Here is a 13,912-nt window from a genome sequence, read left to right on the forward strand (position 1 = left end):
TATAATTAGAGAGAGACAGAGAGAAAAATTTAGGTTATGGTTAAATTGTTTTTAAATTCAAAAGTGAAATATTTTATTTGACTTTCTGTGTTTTTATACTTGAACAGATATGAGCTCAGACTTGATAATCTAATCTTAGGATGTTAGCATAAATTATTCATAAGAATATATTTCTATTTTAATATTGTCTCACTGAACTACTACATTGTATTGACCAATTTTTGTGTGAAATTCTGAAAAATTAACGCCGGAATTATAAAAGATGAAGGATATCAAGACACTACTAAAGGAGTGTCGAGAAGCAATTAAAAACAAGGACTATGTTCTCTCTTTAAAATTATCTAAGACTATTTTGAGAGAGGATAAGTCTAACTACATGGCTATGGTATTTTTAGGCCTTTCTTTGCAAGAAGTAGGCCCAGCAGAGCAAGCCATAAAAGCATTTCAGAAAGCAATTGAAATGAACCCTTCAAATCCATTGGCGTGGAACGGTTTGATAAAGTATTATGAAAAACTGGAGGATGATGAAGTTGCAAAGAAAAAACTGGTGCAACCTTATATATCTGCAATACGATTAGAAACAGACACCAAAAAAATAATTGAATATTGCAACAAACTTTCGAAAATACAAGAGTTTGGAGATATTAATGAAATCTCAAAAGTCATCTATGAATGTGGGTGCAAATTAAAAGAAAATAATGGTATCATTTATGAAATATTAGTTGATCTATATAATAGCCTTCAAAAAGTACCTAATAGTGTTCAGCTAGTATTTGAGGAAATTTTTGGTAGTTTAATCTCAGAAAAAAAGTTTTTAAATACCAACATTTTCTCTGTTTTTCTGAATTCACTTTATAAACAGGATAAAAACGAAGAAGTTTTTAAACATGCAGAGAATTTGCACAGCTTATCTGAAACAGATATAATTCCTCTCATTTGGATGTGTAAAATTTATAATCAATGGTTTGTGGAAGATTCTGACTTATCCAAGACATATTATGAAAAAATAAAGTGCTATTTTCCATGTCTATTGAAAATAGATTCAAAAAATGCAATTGGATTATTCACCTCAAGTATTGTACTGCTAAATGAGAACAAATTATTAGAAGCAAAAAATACTATTGTAGAAGTTTGCACTCAGCGATCTGGATTAATTCATGCTTGGGTTCTTTTAACAAAAATCAATCTTTACTTAGGGTTATTTGAAGATGCTTGGGACTCTTATTCATCTGGTGATAAATTAATGAAATCAACAAATTATTCTAACCAAATTTTGAAAAATATAATGGACACCTTGTTTTTAAAATTGCTATCAAACTCTCCTAACGAAGAAGATCTGCTGAAAGTGTCACAGTTTTACAAGAATATGGATGACCAGAATTCTCAAAAAGAAAACTTGAAATACGTAATTACGGCATTGATTCGCTTGGGAAATTTTGAAGAAGCTAATCTGCTAATTTCCAAGTTCAAAGAGTATAATGAAGAGTTGGCAAGACTTCTTCTTGCCAAATTATACCACCAACAAAAATGTTTTCAACAATCATTGAGTATTCTTGAAGAGAATACACCTGATTTGCCAGAATGGTGGTTAGAGATAGGTCTAGTGTACTGGAGTCTCGGGGAATTTTCCAAATGTTTAACCCCATATCTGAGAGCAGCAAAAGCTGATCCTAATAATTTCAACTGCTTCATTAACCTGGGCCAGTACTATGAAAAATTTGAGGATTTAGATAAAGCAAGAAGATGTTATGAAAGAGCATTCAAGATCAATCCCAAATATCCTGAAATAGGAATAAAGTTAAGCAAAATATATCGAAGACAGAACAATTTCGAAGCATCTCATAATCTTCTCCAAAGCTTAGCCACAGGTAATTATTTTTTTAAGGTGTGTTCAAAAGTTTCAATACACAATCCCAAATATCCTGAAATAGGGATAAAGTTGAGTAAAATATATGAAAGACAGAACAAATTCGAAGCATCTCATAATATTTTCCAAAACTTAGCCACAGGTAATTATTTTTTCAACAAGGTTTGGTTCAAAACTTTCAATACGCAGAGTGACAAAAAAGTTTGAAAAATACTAGAAATGTCATAAATTTATGATGAAACAAAAGGTCATTCCCAGGCAACTTTCAATGAGGAATCTATTGGTTCAATTGAATGCTCGAATTTAATAGGACTTCATAAAACTCACCAATACTTGTAAAAGTACTTCAACAAGTATAAAAAAGCTAGAAATCTTATGAAATTGTATTCATTAATAAACTCATATCATTCACATGTTGAGATTTTTTCCTCTTGACATTTTCAAATCAATTTCTATGTGGTACACCAAATGTGGCTACATATTTGATAGACTTGAGGCCATTGAGTTGGATATACTGCTAATGGTTGTAAAAATATGATTTGAAGAGAGTAATTAAGTCATTGGATAACCAAAAAGTCTAAAGCTTGTTGAGCAGGATACTATGGTCAAGTCTGTCGAACGCTTTAGAAAAATCAGTGTAGCTGACATCAGTCTGAGACTGACAATCAATACCCTCTGCAATACATTGACTGATTGTTACAAAATCAGTGGTGGTTGAACGTCTTTTCATGAAACAGTGTTGATTGTGGCTAATAATGTTGCTAACATGGCAGTAAATTGTCTTCTCAAGAAGCATACAGTTAATGTTTTCAGGCATATATTGATTAGAGTTGTTAGTGGTTCAACCAGAGCTGAGGTACAATCTTTAATGATGAATGCTGGAATATAATCATGTCCCGCAGTAAATTTAGGCTTTAACTTTTTTAGGGTATAATAAACATCTTCAATACTAAAGTTTTTGATTACTAGGCTGGAAATATCACTACTGTTGTCCGCATGGTTACTTGATGTTTGACACTATAATATAAGAACCACTGAAGAAATATGCAAAACCATCAAGAATATCTGAGGGATTATCAAGTAGCTTGCCTTCATGTAACATTTTATCTCCGATTCCATTTGGGGTATTGGGGTTACGAATAATCTTGCTCTCACTTATATAAGCTATTCCAATGGGTCTTTTGATTTCTGCCCGAAGATGTTTGAATTCGTGAAAAGCGTGAATGTCGCTGTTTCTTTTGTATTTACACCAAAATTTTGCTTTAGTTCTAATTATCTTTATCAATGTAAAGTAGCCACGAATAGTTTGATTTAAAAAAGTTAAGAGGACATTAAATCCTGAAAAATAAATGATATGAACTTTTCAATAAAACTTTATTTGACCTCTAGTAACATGTTTGGCTGTTACCAATTTTGGTATCTAAAATAGGGGTTCACATTGAAAAACAAAGACATTGAAAATGAGAATCAAGTTGAAATCTAATTCAACCATTAGATTAGATTAGATTTTTTATTAAACTAGACCCATAGAATTTCTAGGAATTTCCATAATTTTTCCTCGCTTGGTATATTTAAATAAAAACACTGTTTAGAGTATTTCATTTCAACTTTAATATAAAGTGAATGATAGAACTGGAACCTCTGGCAAATAATAAATCCAAAGCTACAGAACTGCAACACTTTTCTTGACACGCGTTTCACCAACCTTGTCGACCCCTTCAGGAAATTAAGTAGAAGTCTACTTCATCTGATTAAATCTGAAGGAATTCCAAAACTGAAAACTGATTATCTGATTGAAAATAAAATCTACCTGACAGATTCAAATTTTCTTTGAAAAAAAAATTATCGAAGTTTCAAAGGCTGACAAAAATATCGAATCTACATGACAGATTCAAATTTTCTTTGAAAAAAAATTTATCGAAGTTTCAAAGGCTGACAAAAATATCGGAATTCTTACTTGAGAAATAATTTTAATATTGAAATTGAATATATAATAATATTGTCCAGTTACTAATGTTATGTTATTCTATTCGAACTAAATAAATATTTTTTTGTATACAGGTTCGATAACCCCTAGAACTTCTTGGGCCTGGCTTCAGCTTGGCCTCAGCTACTTGGAACAAGAAAACTATTCCTCTGCAATAGATAACCTCCAACCTTTAGTGAGAATTGAACCGAACAATACCTTATGCTGGCAAACTTTGGGTGATGCCTATTTCGCGAGAGGCTCCTACACCTCTGCTCTGAAATGCTACCAGAAGGCTGTAGAGTTCACCAGTAACCCTCTGTACCCTTCGTTACAGATAGCAAATATCAAAAAAACTCTAGGCCTTTATAAGGAAGCCAAGAGTGAATTTGAGGAAATTCTTCTATCAAATGGTCAATATGTTCCTGCTTTAAAGGGTCTTGCTGAGACCTTTTTGAGCTTAGCCAAGGAGTGCTACCAAGATCAAAGGTTAGGTAATGGAAGTTAAATTATTGAACAATTTAAATAATGTTTCATAAAAGTATTATTTATATGAATTGAAGGGGTTATATTTTTAGGAGTAGGAAAAGAAAGTTTTTGGCTTTCTACTACTTCATCTTGATACAGAAAAAAAGATGAGGGAATTTTCCAAAGAAAGGAAGGAATTAATCAATTTGAAAATTAGTAAATCTATACATGGATGTGTAGATCATGCAAAGAAGTAACTTTCAGATACAAACTGAAAGAGAGTCCTCCTGAAACAGTTACTTTCATATAAACATTGAATTACACGAAAGAAAAAATTCTCTCGAAACAAATACTTCTATATGAACACTGAATTATACAGAAGATACTATTCTCCACTCAGTTTCTATTCCAAACATTCGTTGTGGAGTAAAAATCAGATATCATTAACATGAGTTTTACTTTAAATGAATGGCAACAAATTGCACTTACATGGAACACTGTCATCCTCACTGGTATACATCGATGTTTCGCCTTAAGACACTTGCCCAAGGCTCTTCATTACCAAATTGGATAACATTATAGAAAATACACTATTTATTTTCTATAATGTTATCCAATAGAAAATATCAAAAAATCAAAATCAATTTATTCATCACTGTAAACTCCAATACAATTGCAAGAAAAAAAAGAAAAACAATGTATAGAGTCTGTTGGACTTGTCAGAAAATAGGATTAGATTAAAATTATGAACATAATATATGTGTATACACACTTTAAATAATTAAACATAGGCCCAGTACATACATCTATACAAATATTATACATACTAAACATATAAATTCTACATATTTAAGAATTCTTCTGTGGAGTAAAATGCCATATTTAACAAATAGTCTGATAAATACACTATTTATTTTCTATAATGTTATCCAATTTGGTACTGAAGAGCCTTGGGGCAAGTGTCTTAAGGCGAAGCATCGATGTAAACCAGTGAGGATGACAGTGTTCCATGTAAGTGCAATTTGTTGCCATTCATTTAAAGTAGAACTCATGTGAATGATATCTGATATTTATTCCACAACGAATGTTTGAAATACAAACTGAGTGGAGAAAAGTATCTTCTGTATAATTCAGTGTTCATATAAAAGTATTTGTTTCAAAAGAATGTTTTCTTTTGTATTCAATGTTTATATGAAAGTAGCTGCTTCAGGAGGACTTTCTTTCAGTTTGTGTCTGAAAGTTACTTCTTTGCATGATCTACACATCCATGTATAGAGTTACATATTTTCAAATTGATTACTTTCTTCCTTTTTTTGGAAAATTTCCTCATCTTTTTTTCTGTATCAAGATGGAGTATTATTTATACTGAACTAAAGAGACCAATCTAGTCACTTCGCAACTTGTAGAGTGAAATAAGATTTGTTTTGCTTGAAGGTGGTTGACAATGTGTCGTGGTGTATTTCATCAGTTCAGACTTCCATTATCTAATATAATATAAATTGATTTGAAATCCCTGAAAGAATCTAAAAATTAAAAAGGATTAACCGAAAAATAACAATTTTATTAAACAAAAAACTGAAATTACAAAGAAATAGCATACAAGCAGCAACCAAAAAAATTGAAATATTAATACAAGCTGAAAATTAAAAATATTCTTAACAAGAAATGAAAATTAAAAGATTCCAAACCAAGTTACGTCACGACGCTTCGATTGTTAGTATCCACAATCGTCTTCGGGTGATAACTGGACTTATTCCTCCGAGGTCTGACTATGTATTTATGAATCGGAGATAGGGAAAAGGGGATAGGTGAAAGCACTCGAATGACCTATAAATAGTCAGATCTCGGAGGAATAAGTCCAGTTATCACCCGAAGATGATTGTGGATACTAACAATCGAAACGTCGTGACGTAACTTGGTTTGAAATCTTTCAATTTTTAATTTTCATTTCTTGTTAATAATATTTTTAATTTTTAGCTTATATTAATATTTAATTTTTTTGGTTGCTGCTTGTATGTTATTTCTTTGTAATTTTAGTTTTTTGTTCAATAAAATTGTTATTATTCTATTTAGAGAATGGAAGTCCAAACTGATGATATAAGATTTTTTTTGACTCAAATTTCAGTCAGATCATAATGAAGGATATTAAAAAATATGACGTTTCAAAATTATGCTAAAACAGATGCATAAACAACCAGTGAACATGTTTTAGGAATTTTTCTTATGTCCTTCACCTTATGTGATGTGGTGTTTCAAACTATACAAATATTTTTTTGTCATGCAACTTCTTCACTATTGAGTCATACAATATTCTTTATCATATTTCAAATCTCTTTTGACCTCTATTAATGAAGTTTTTAAATACGACAAATTTGAGAAGGAAAAGTGCAAGAGGTAGTTGATTTCCCAATTCTAAAAACGAAAGCAGGTTTCGGCTTATGAAACACTTATCAAATATTACAAATAACTGATGAAAAACACATTTTTATTTGTATCTTATTAGGGTGAACTAATTGTTTTCCGTTTCTGAATCACTATAAAGGCAAATGTTTGATATACTAGCAATGGATTATTTACATGACTTTTAATGTGGACTCTATGGTCATAACTCCCCCCCCCCATGCAAAAAATTAACATAAACAGAATAGTATATTTTGAAATCAACTAGAATGAAATGGAATTAAACAAAAATAATCACCAAAGAACTACACCAAAAATCAAGTGAACTGAATGAATCCTGCTTATATACTCCCAACAGGCAACAAGTGTATTTCAACTTACTGTGTGGAAATGAATTGTACATGGTTTCCATTGCTAAGGCGAGAGGTTCAGGAAAGAAATATTAACCTAAATGGATTCCTTGGCAAATACTATGTGCGTGTATGTTCCTTCAGATCATCTAATATGACATTTCGAAGCTTTATTCCTTTGATATTTATCAAAAGCAATTTGTGCATTCCCGAAAGAGGCGTATTCGCAAATATTTTGAAGGTTACGAAACATCAACTATATTGAAATAGCCAAGTATTCGAAACCTAGTTTTTTTCATTTATTTAGTTCATTTATAGGGAAAATTTAAAACAAAACAAATTACTGATTGGACTTTTCAAAGGTTTATATCATGCAGTAACTTTTTGGTATGAACTTTTCAGTTTGCGCTTTATTATAGTTATAGATTTTCTGTTGATCCATATCTATTTATTTTTTTTATTGCGGGAGGTTAGAAACCCAAAAAAACATCAAGGAACCTTGATTCCTCCACAGTATGTCTTTTAAAGAATAATTGTTCAAGATTTCATTTAGTTATAAAATAATTCTCAAGATTTTATCACGATTTTTCTACCAGTACCTTTACAATAAGCTTTATTGTATTCATTTGAAAATGTCTTTGTAGGATGAAACTGCAGTAACGTTAGTTACAAGTACAAGTGGTATAAAAACATAGGAAATTTTAAGTATCATTTTTTATTTTGAATTTCAGTACTTGAACTTTTTGTTAAAAAAAACACACAAAATTTGGAATGTAACACCAACTTTTTCATTATTGCTTCCATATGATAGTAATTAATGTTCAATTTCACAGATTTTTTTGATAATAGAATTATCAGATTTCAAAATGATTGTGGTTTAGATTTTAAAGAAATCATGTTTTTTTCATTTACTTCAGTGTCTTGTTCTTCAACACCAACACCAAGGTTTTATCTTTGAAGAATTCAAACCAATCTTCCATGATCATAGTTCAATTTATGTGGTAGAAAACGTAAGGTCATATGAAGAAAAGAGAAATTTAACTTTCTATGTTTTTTACCACTTTTATTTGTAACTAATGTTACTGCAGTTTCGTCCTATACGGACATTTTCAAACTTATTGTATAACTTATTGTATAATAATATACAATAATAACTTATTGTATATACGGGCATTTTCAAACTTATTGTATAAGTTTGAAAATTTCCGTATAGGACGAAACTGCAGTTACATTAGTTACAAATAAAAGTGGTAAAAAACATAGAAAGTTTCATTTCTCTTTTCTTCATTATGATTTCCTACCGCATAGTAACGGCTACATCCATCAATTTATTGTAATCATATTTTTCCATCGGATTTTCATATACTTTCAGTGAAAACCTTGTATATTTTCATCTGGTCCTTCTTTTTATTTCAGATTAGGAATTGCAAGAGATTTAGCACAAAACGCAATCAACAATCTAACCACAGCAATAACACAACGCAGTGATTTTTCATGTTTGTGGAAATTGATAGGCGATTCTTGCCTATTTGTGCTGAAGTTACCGGAAAAATATTGCTGTATTTTTGTGTCAGAAATGTTGATGGAAGGGAAAAAGCTGATTGAACGGGAGGATTTATACTGCTTGGCAACGAGTTGCTACTGCAAATCTATTAGTCTAGCTAAAGATAATTCTTCTGTATGGTTTGACTTAGCTACATGTTACTTAGAACATGCTTTGCATACAACAAATGATGAGAAAAGAGACCTCTTGCTGACTTATGCTAAAGCAGCTGCAAAACATTGTGTTTCTATGGATCCCAGTAATTGGCAGCATTGGAATCTACTTGGAAATATTGAGATGCAAAAGGAACCACAAAACTATGCAATGGCTCAGCATTATTTCATTAAAGCTGTAACAATTGAAAAAAATTGTGCCATCTCTTGGACTAATTTAGGCGTACTGTATTTAATGAAAAAGGATTTGAGGCTAGCTAATAAGGCATTCGCTCAGGGACAAAGATCGGACCCCAATTATGTTAGCAGTTGGATAGGTATCAAACTTCTCTATTCAATTGTTTTCAATTACCATTTAAATTATGTCATTTGTAAATGAATATACAGTACATTTTTCTAATGTCCCCCCCCTTTTATTTTTTGAACGGGCCAACTCAAGAAATTGAAATTTGGGATAATGAAATTAATACATGAATACTTTTTTGGGAAAGAAAGTTTTTGGCTTTCTACTACTCCATCTGATACAAAAAATTAATCACTCCTAAAAATATAACCCTTTCAAATGAATACTTTATTTTGAAGTGAAATTGACAGACAAGATGGTGACTGGGCACCATCTGGAAAAAAATTAAATGGAAAGGGGGTCTTGTGACACATCTTTTTGAAGAATATAATGTCAATATCTTTGACTACTACAAAATGGCGGAACTCTTAATAATGGCCTGAATACATTGACATTTAACTACATAATATGAGGTAACAAGCTTGAGGTCAGTTCAGAAGATGCTCGAAATGGTTGTCTTGAACTTCTTGACATATGGACAGCATATCTGATATTTCACGTCGAACATTTTCAAACACAGTAACGTCAATATCTCTACAAATATTTATTATTCCCTGCCGTATATCCAATATTGAAGCAGATTCAGTTTCGTACACCTTCTGTCCAAAGGTGTCAAATCTGGCGAGCGGGTTGGCCATTCTGTAGGACCTCGACGGCCAATCCAACGACCGGGAAAAGTAATAATAATAATAATAATCTTTCTTTATTTCAGAAATTGGTTTCCCTAATATACAATAAAAAAAATAGAAAAAGATAGAACAGAAAAAGTAACTAATATATGCTATTCAGTAATTTTAAAACTATTACAAGTAACAATAAATAGTTCTATCGCTCCGTGCTATTATTTTACAAATAATATTCATTATTTCTACTTAGTAATGCTAGTTGTATAGGTAACATTAGAAGATTTATACCGAAACAATTCAAATATTTCACAATCAAAACTAACATATAAAACATAGATTTACAACTTTATCCAAATGTAAGTTATGTTTCTTTTATATATTTTAACAAATGTCTTTTGAAGACATTTATTGATAAACAGTCTTTTACGTCAGTTGGTAGGTCATTAAATTTAATGAAGCCTTTAAAAAATACTGAATTCATACTACTTTTAAAATTTGTTCTGACAATATGTAGATTGCAGTTATTGCGAGTATAGTGTTCATGGATTTCATAATTGTAGTTGACCATATTCATGAAATAAGAAGGAGACAAATTATTTATTATCTTATAAATAAATATCATTGTGAAGTACAGTAACCTTTGTAATACGGGCAGCCACTGAAGGGTGGATAACATTGAATTTATTGGTGTGTATCTATTACATCTCAGAATAATTCTCATGCCTCTATTTTGCAATTTCTGCAGTTGATTGATGCACAATAGTCAAAATGAGGCAGAATAATTGCTTTATGAACTGTTATTTTAGTGGCTGTTGATAAATTACTAGCAATTCTTGAAAAAAAGTATAATTTTTTTGAAATTTTTTTATGAACATAGTCGAAATGGCTATCAAAAGAAAGTGTATTGTCGAGTTGGACTCCTAAGTATTTTATATTTGTGACGATCTCAATTTTCTTGTTATCAATATTTATGTCTAAATTATTTATCCCAATTTTGTTGTATTTAAATTTATTAGTAATTATCATGGCTTTGGTTTTAGTTACATTTAATTTCAATTTATTGATATCGAGATATCTTTTAACACTGACTAAGATGGAATTCATTTTGTGAATAGCTCTATCCAAGTCTGTATCACTACATGCTAATAATAATAATAATAATAATAATAATAATAATATACTTTATTTCAAAAAATGCAGACTAATACAGCTGAAGCAGTAATGAAGACATAGAATGAAAAGGCGTCACAGTGAAAAACATTAAACATTTGTATATATAAAATCTAAAAAAAATTAAATAATAAAGTAGATATGAAATATGTTGCAAAAATATTCATAAACATATATTGAAGACATATAGAGTTGCCTATCAGGTGGGAAAATCACAATTAAAATATTCACCAGTATTATATGGTTCATTTTCTATAATAATTTTTTTAATTTCTTTCTTGAATTTGCTGATGCCATTGATTGATTTTATTCGATCTGGCAGTTTATTGAAAAATTTTATACACATGTAGTGAGGACTACTTTCTGTTATAGATAGTCTGTGTAATGGATACATGATATTTCTCGTTCTTGTTTCATGCCCGTGTGAAATATTATAGGTCAAAAAGGTATCTTTATTTTTGAAAAAATATATTAAGCATTCATATATATATATGCCAAAAATTGTCATTATATTATTCTTCCGAAAACACCCTCTACATGATGCTATGTAGGCCATGTTTAACATAACCCGTAAGGTTCTTTTTTGTATTACAAAAATTTTTTGAACATCATGACTACATCCCCAAAACAAAATTCCGTACTTTGCCATTCCAATAATGTATCATCTGCGAACAGATTTATGAATTCACAGTCCACAAATAAGTTAATATCATTAAGATATATTATGAAAAGCAGTGGACCTAAAACACTACCTTGAGGAACACCCTTGTCATTTGTGATTTCATTTGAAAATGTATTGTTAATTCTTACCCTCTGCTTTCTATTAGACAAATAATCATAAAACCAATTGAAGGTCTGACCGCCTACACCATATCTCTTGAGCTTAGCAAGAAGAATATTTCTATCAATTGTCTCAAAAGCCCTTTTCAAATCGAGAAACACAGAAACAACATATTTGTTGTGCTCTAGTTCATTATTAAATTCACTTAATGACAACTGGAGTGCTGACTCACAGGAATGGTTTTTTCGAAACCCTGACTGTCTTTCGAATAAGATTTGATTGTCATTGATAAATTCCAACAATTGGTTATAAACAGTAATTTCTAAAATTTTTTCTAAGGCTGGTAGTGTATTAATAGGTCTGAATTCATCAGCTTTTATAGTATTACTGATTTTTTGGATTGGAATAATAGTACTGGTTTTAAGTCCCTGTGGAATTTTTCCCGTTCGTAAAGAAGTATTAATAAAATTAAGTATAGCATGACCAGCCGTTTCAAATATTTGTTTAAGTATTTTACAACTTAGTATTTCATGAATACTGTGTTTATTATCCAAAGAATTAATAATTCCTCTCAACTCCTTTAAAGTGATTGCTCTAGTATCCAAATAGTTTCTTACTTGTCTGGCGTAATGTGGTGGTGCTCCATCTTGTTGGAATACAAAATCCATAACGAATTCATTAGGATTTGCTTCGACGATTTCAGTGATGAGAGGGTCAACAGTAGTTTCCAGCATATTCAAATACAGTTCCTCTGTTAAATTTTGATCAATAAATAGAGGTCCTACAGTATGGTTTCCCAATATTCCTGCCCAAACGTTAATTTTTTCTGGATATTGGGTATGTGTTTCCTGGAAAACGTAAAGGTTGGTGTCACTCCAATAACGGAAATTTTGTTTGTAAACATTGCCGTTTAAAAAAAATGTACATTCGTCACTAAAACAAATATTGTGGAGATAGGTAGGATACCTTGCAATGGTTTCCGTAATGATTTCGCAGAAATCTGTTCTTCGATCAGAGTCATCTTCAGTTAATTGGTGTACCATTTTGATTTTGTATGTATGATACCTATTCCTCTTCAAAAGTTTCCACACAGTAGAAGGAGACACCTCACAAACATTCGCGACGGAATAAGTAGACTGTTCAGGATTTACTACCATTTCACCAATTATTTGCACTTGCTGTTCTTCCGCAGTGGACGAATGACCTGGGGGCTTTTTGTTATGTACACTACCGGTAATTGTGAATTTGGATTCAAGTTTCCTCAAATACTTTCTACAGATAGGACGATTCGAAAACGTTCATTGAAAATCCTTTCGGTCTCGTGAAAGTTACGCGTCGCACCGTAAATAAAAATCGCTTCAATTTTTTCTTCGAATGGACGAGAATTGACCATTTTAGAAATTGTTGACGTGGTACCTTTCTACTAGTAAAACCGAAAACTAAATAAGACTATTCTAACTGAACAATGATGTTCATTGTCGTGCGGCTTTTTTTTGCCGTTTTTAAAAACAAAAAGTAATTTAACAAACCTCATCGGGTAGTTGGAATTGCCATATAGCAAATAAAAAGGAATATTTCTAAAAATATCGATATTAATGTGTTTGTCTTCAGGAAATTATTAAACATTCCATCATTTTGTAGTAGGTGAAGATATTGACTTCATATTCTAGGGTTGTGAAGTATTCGACAGGAGCTTCAAAATGATTTGCCGCAAGACCTTCCTTTCCATTTAATTTTTTTTTCCAGATGGCGCCCAGTCGCCATCTTGGAAGTTTCATCTGTCAATTTCACTTCGAAATGAAGTATTCATGCATTAATTTAATTATCCCAAATATCAATTTTTTAAGTTGACCCATTCAAAAATCAAAAGGGGAGGGCATTAACCCTGCACCAGACGCGTCATTAATTTTTACATCAAAGAATGTCTTGGGTCTGATATACCCAAAACGAGAATAATCAAATTTTTTAAATAAATTTGTATTTCTGATAAGTGTTACATAAATCATTTATATGGACAAATAGTTATGAAATGAAAGGAAAATAATGTCATATTTTCAAAACATAAAAAAAAATCGAATTAAAATAAAAACAGTATGTATTTTTGGTATCGTTGCACTAAACACTATGTTTAACAATTATTCCGAAAAATTTGCAGTACATACTTGACAAACAGAAACAGAATGTTCTAGGCATATATATTTTTTACAGAACCGGCATGTATATTC

General features: G+C 30.9%; 1 protein-coding gene across 1 annotated transcript in view; it reads left to right on the forward strand.

Moving 5' to 3' along the window:
- LOC111514948 (tetratricopeptide repeat protein 37) overlaps window positions 1-13,912 on the forward strand; it is a 19,176-nt gene continuing 5,264 nt past the window's right edge. Inside the window, exons 1-3 of the mRNA XM_023171191.2 lie at window positions 1-1,868; window positions 3,929-4,322; window positions 8,468-9,084. Of these exons, the coding sequence (XP_023026959.2) occupies window positions 263-1,868; window positions 3,929-4,322; window positions 8,468-9,084 (2,617 nt within the window). The 5' untranslated portion in view covers window positions 1-262. The remainder of the gene's footprint in view (window positions 1,869-3,928; window positions 4,323-8,467; window positions 9,085-13,912) is intronic.

Source organism: Leptinotarsa decemlineata, unplaced genomic scaffold (genome assembly GCF_025532065.1).
Source record: "Leptinotarsa decemlineata unplaced genomic scaffold, Ldec_3_MD MMD2_tig00000251_RagTag_RagTag, whole genome shotgun sequence".
NCBI lineage: Eukaryota > Metazoa > Arthropoda > Insecta > Coleoptera > Chrysomelidae > Leptinotarsa > Leptinotarsa decemlineata.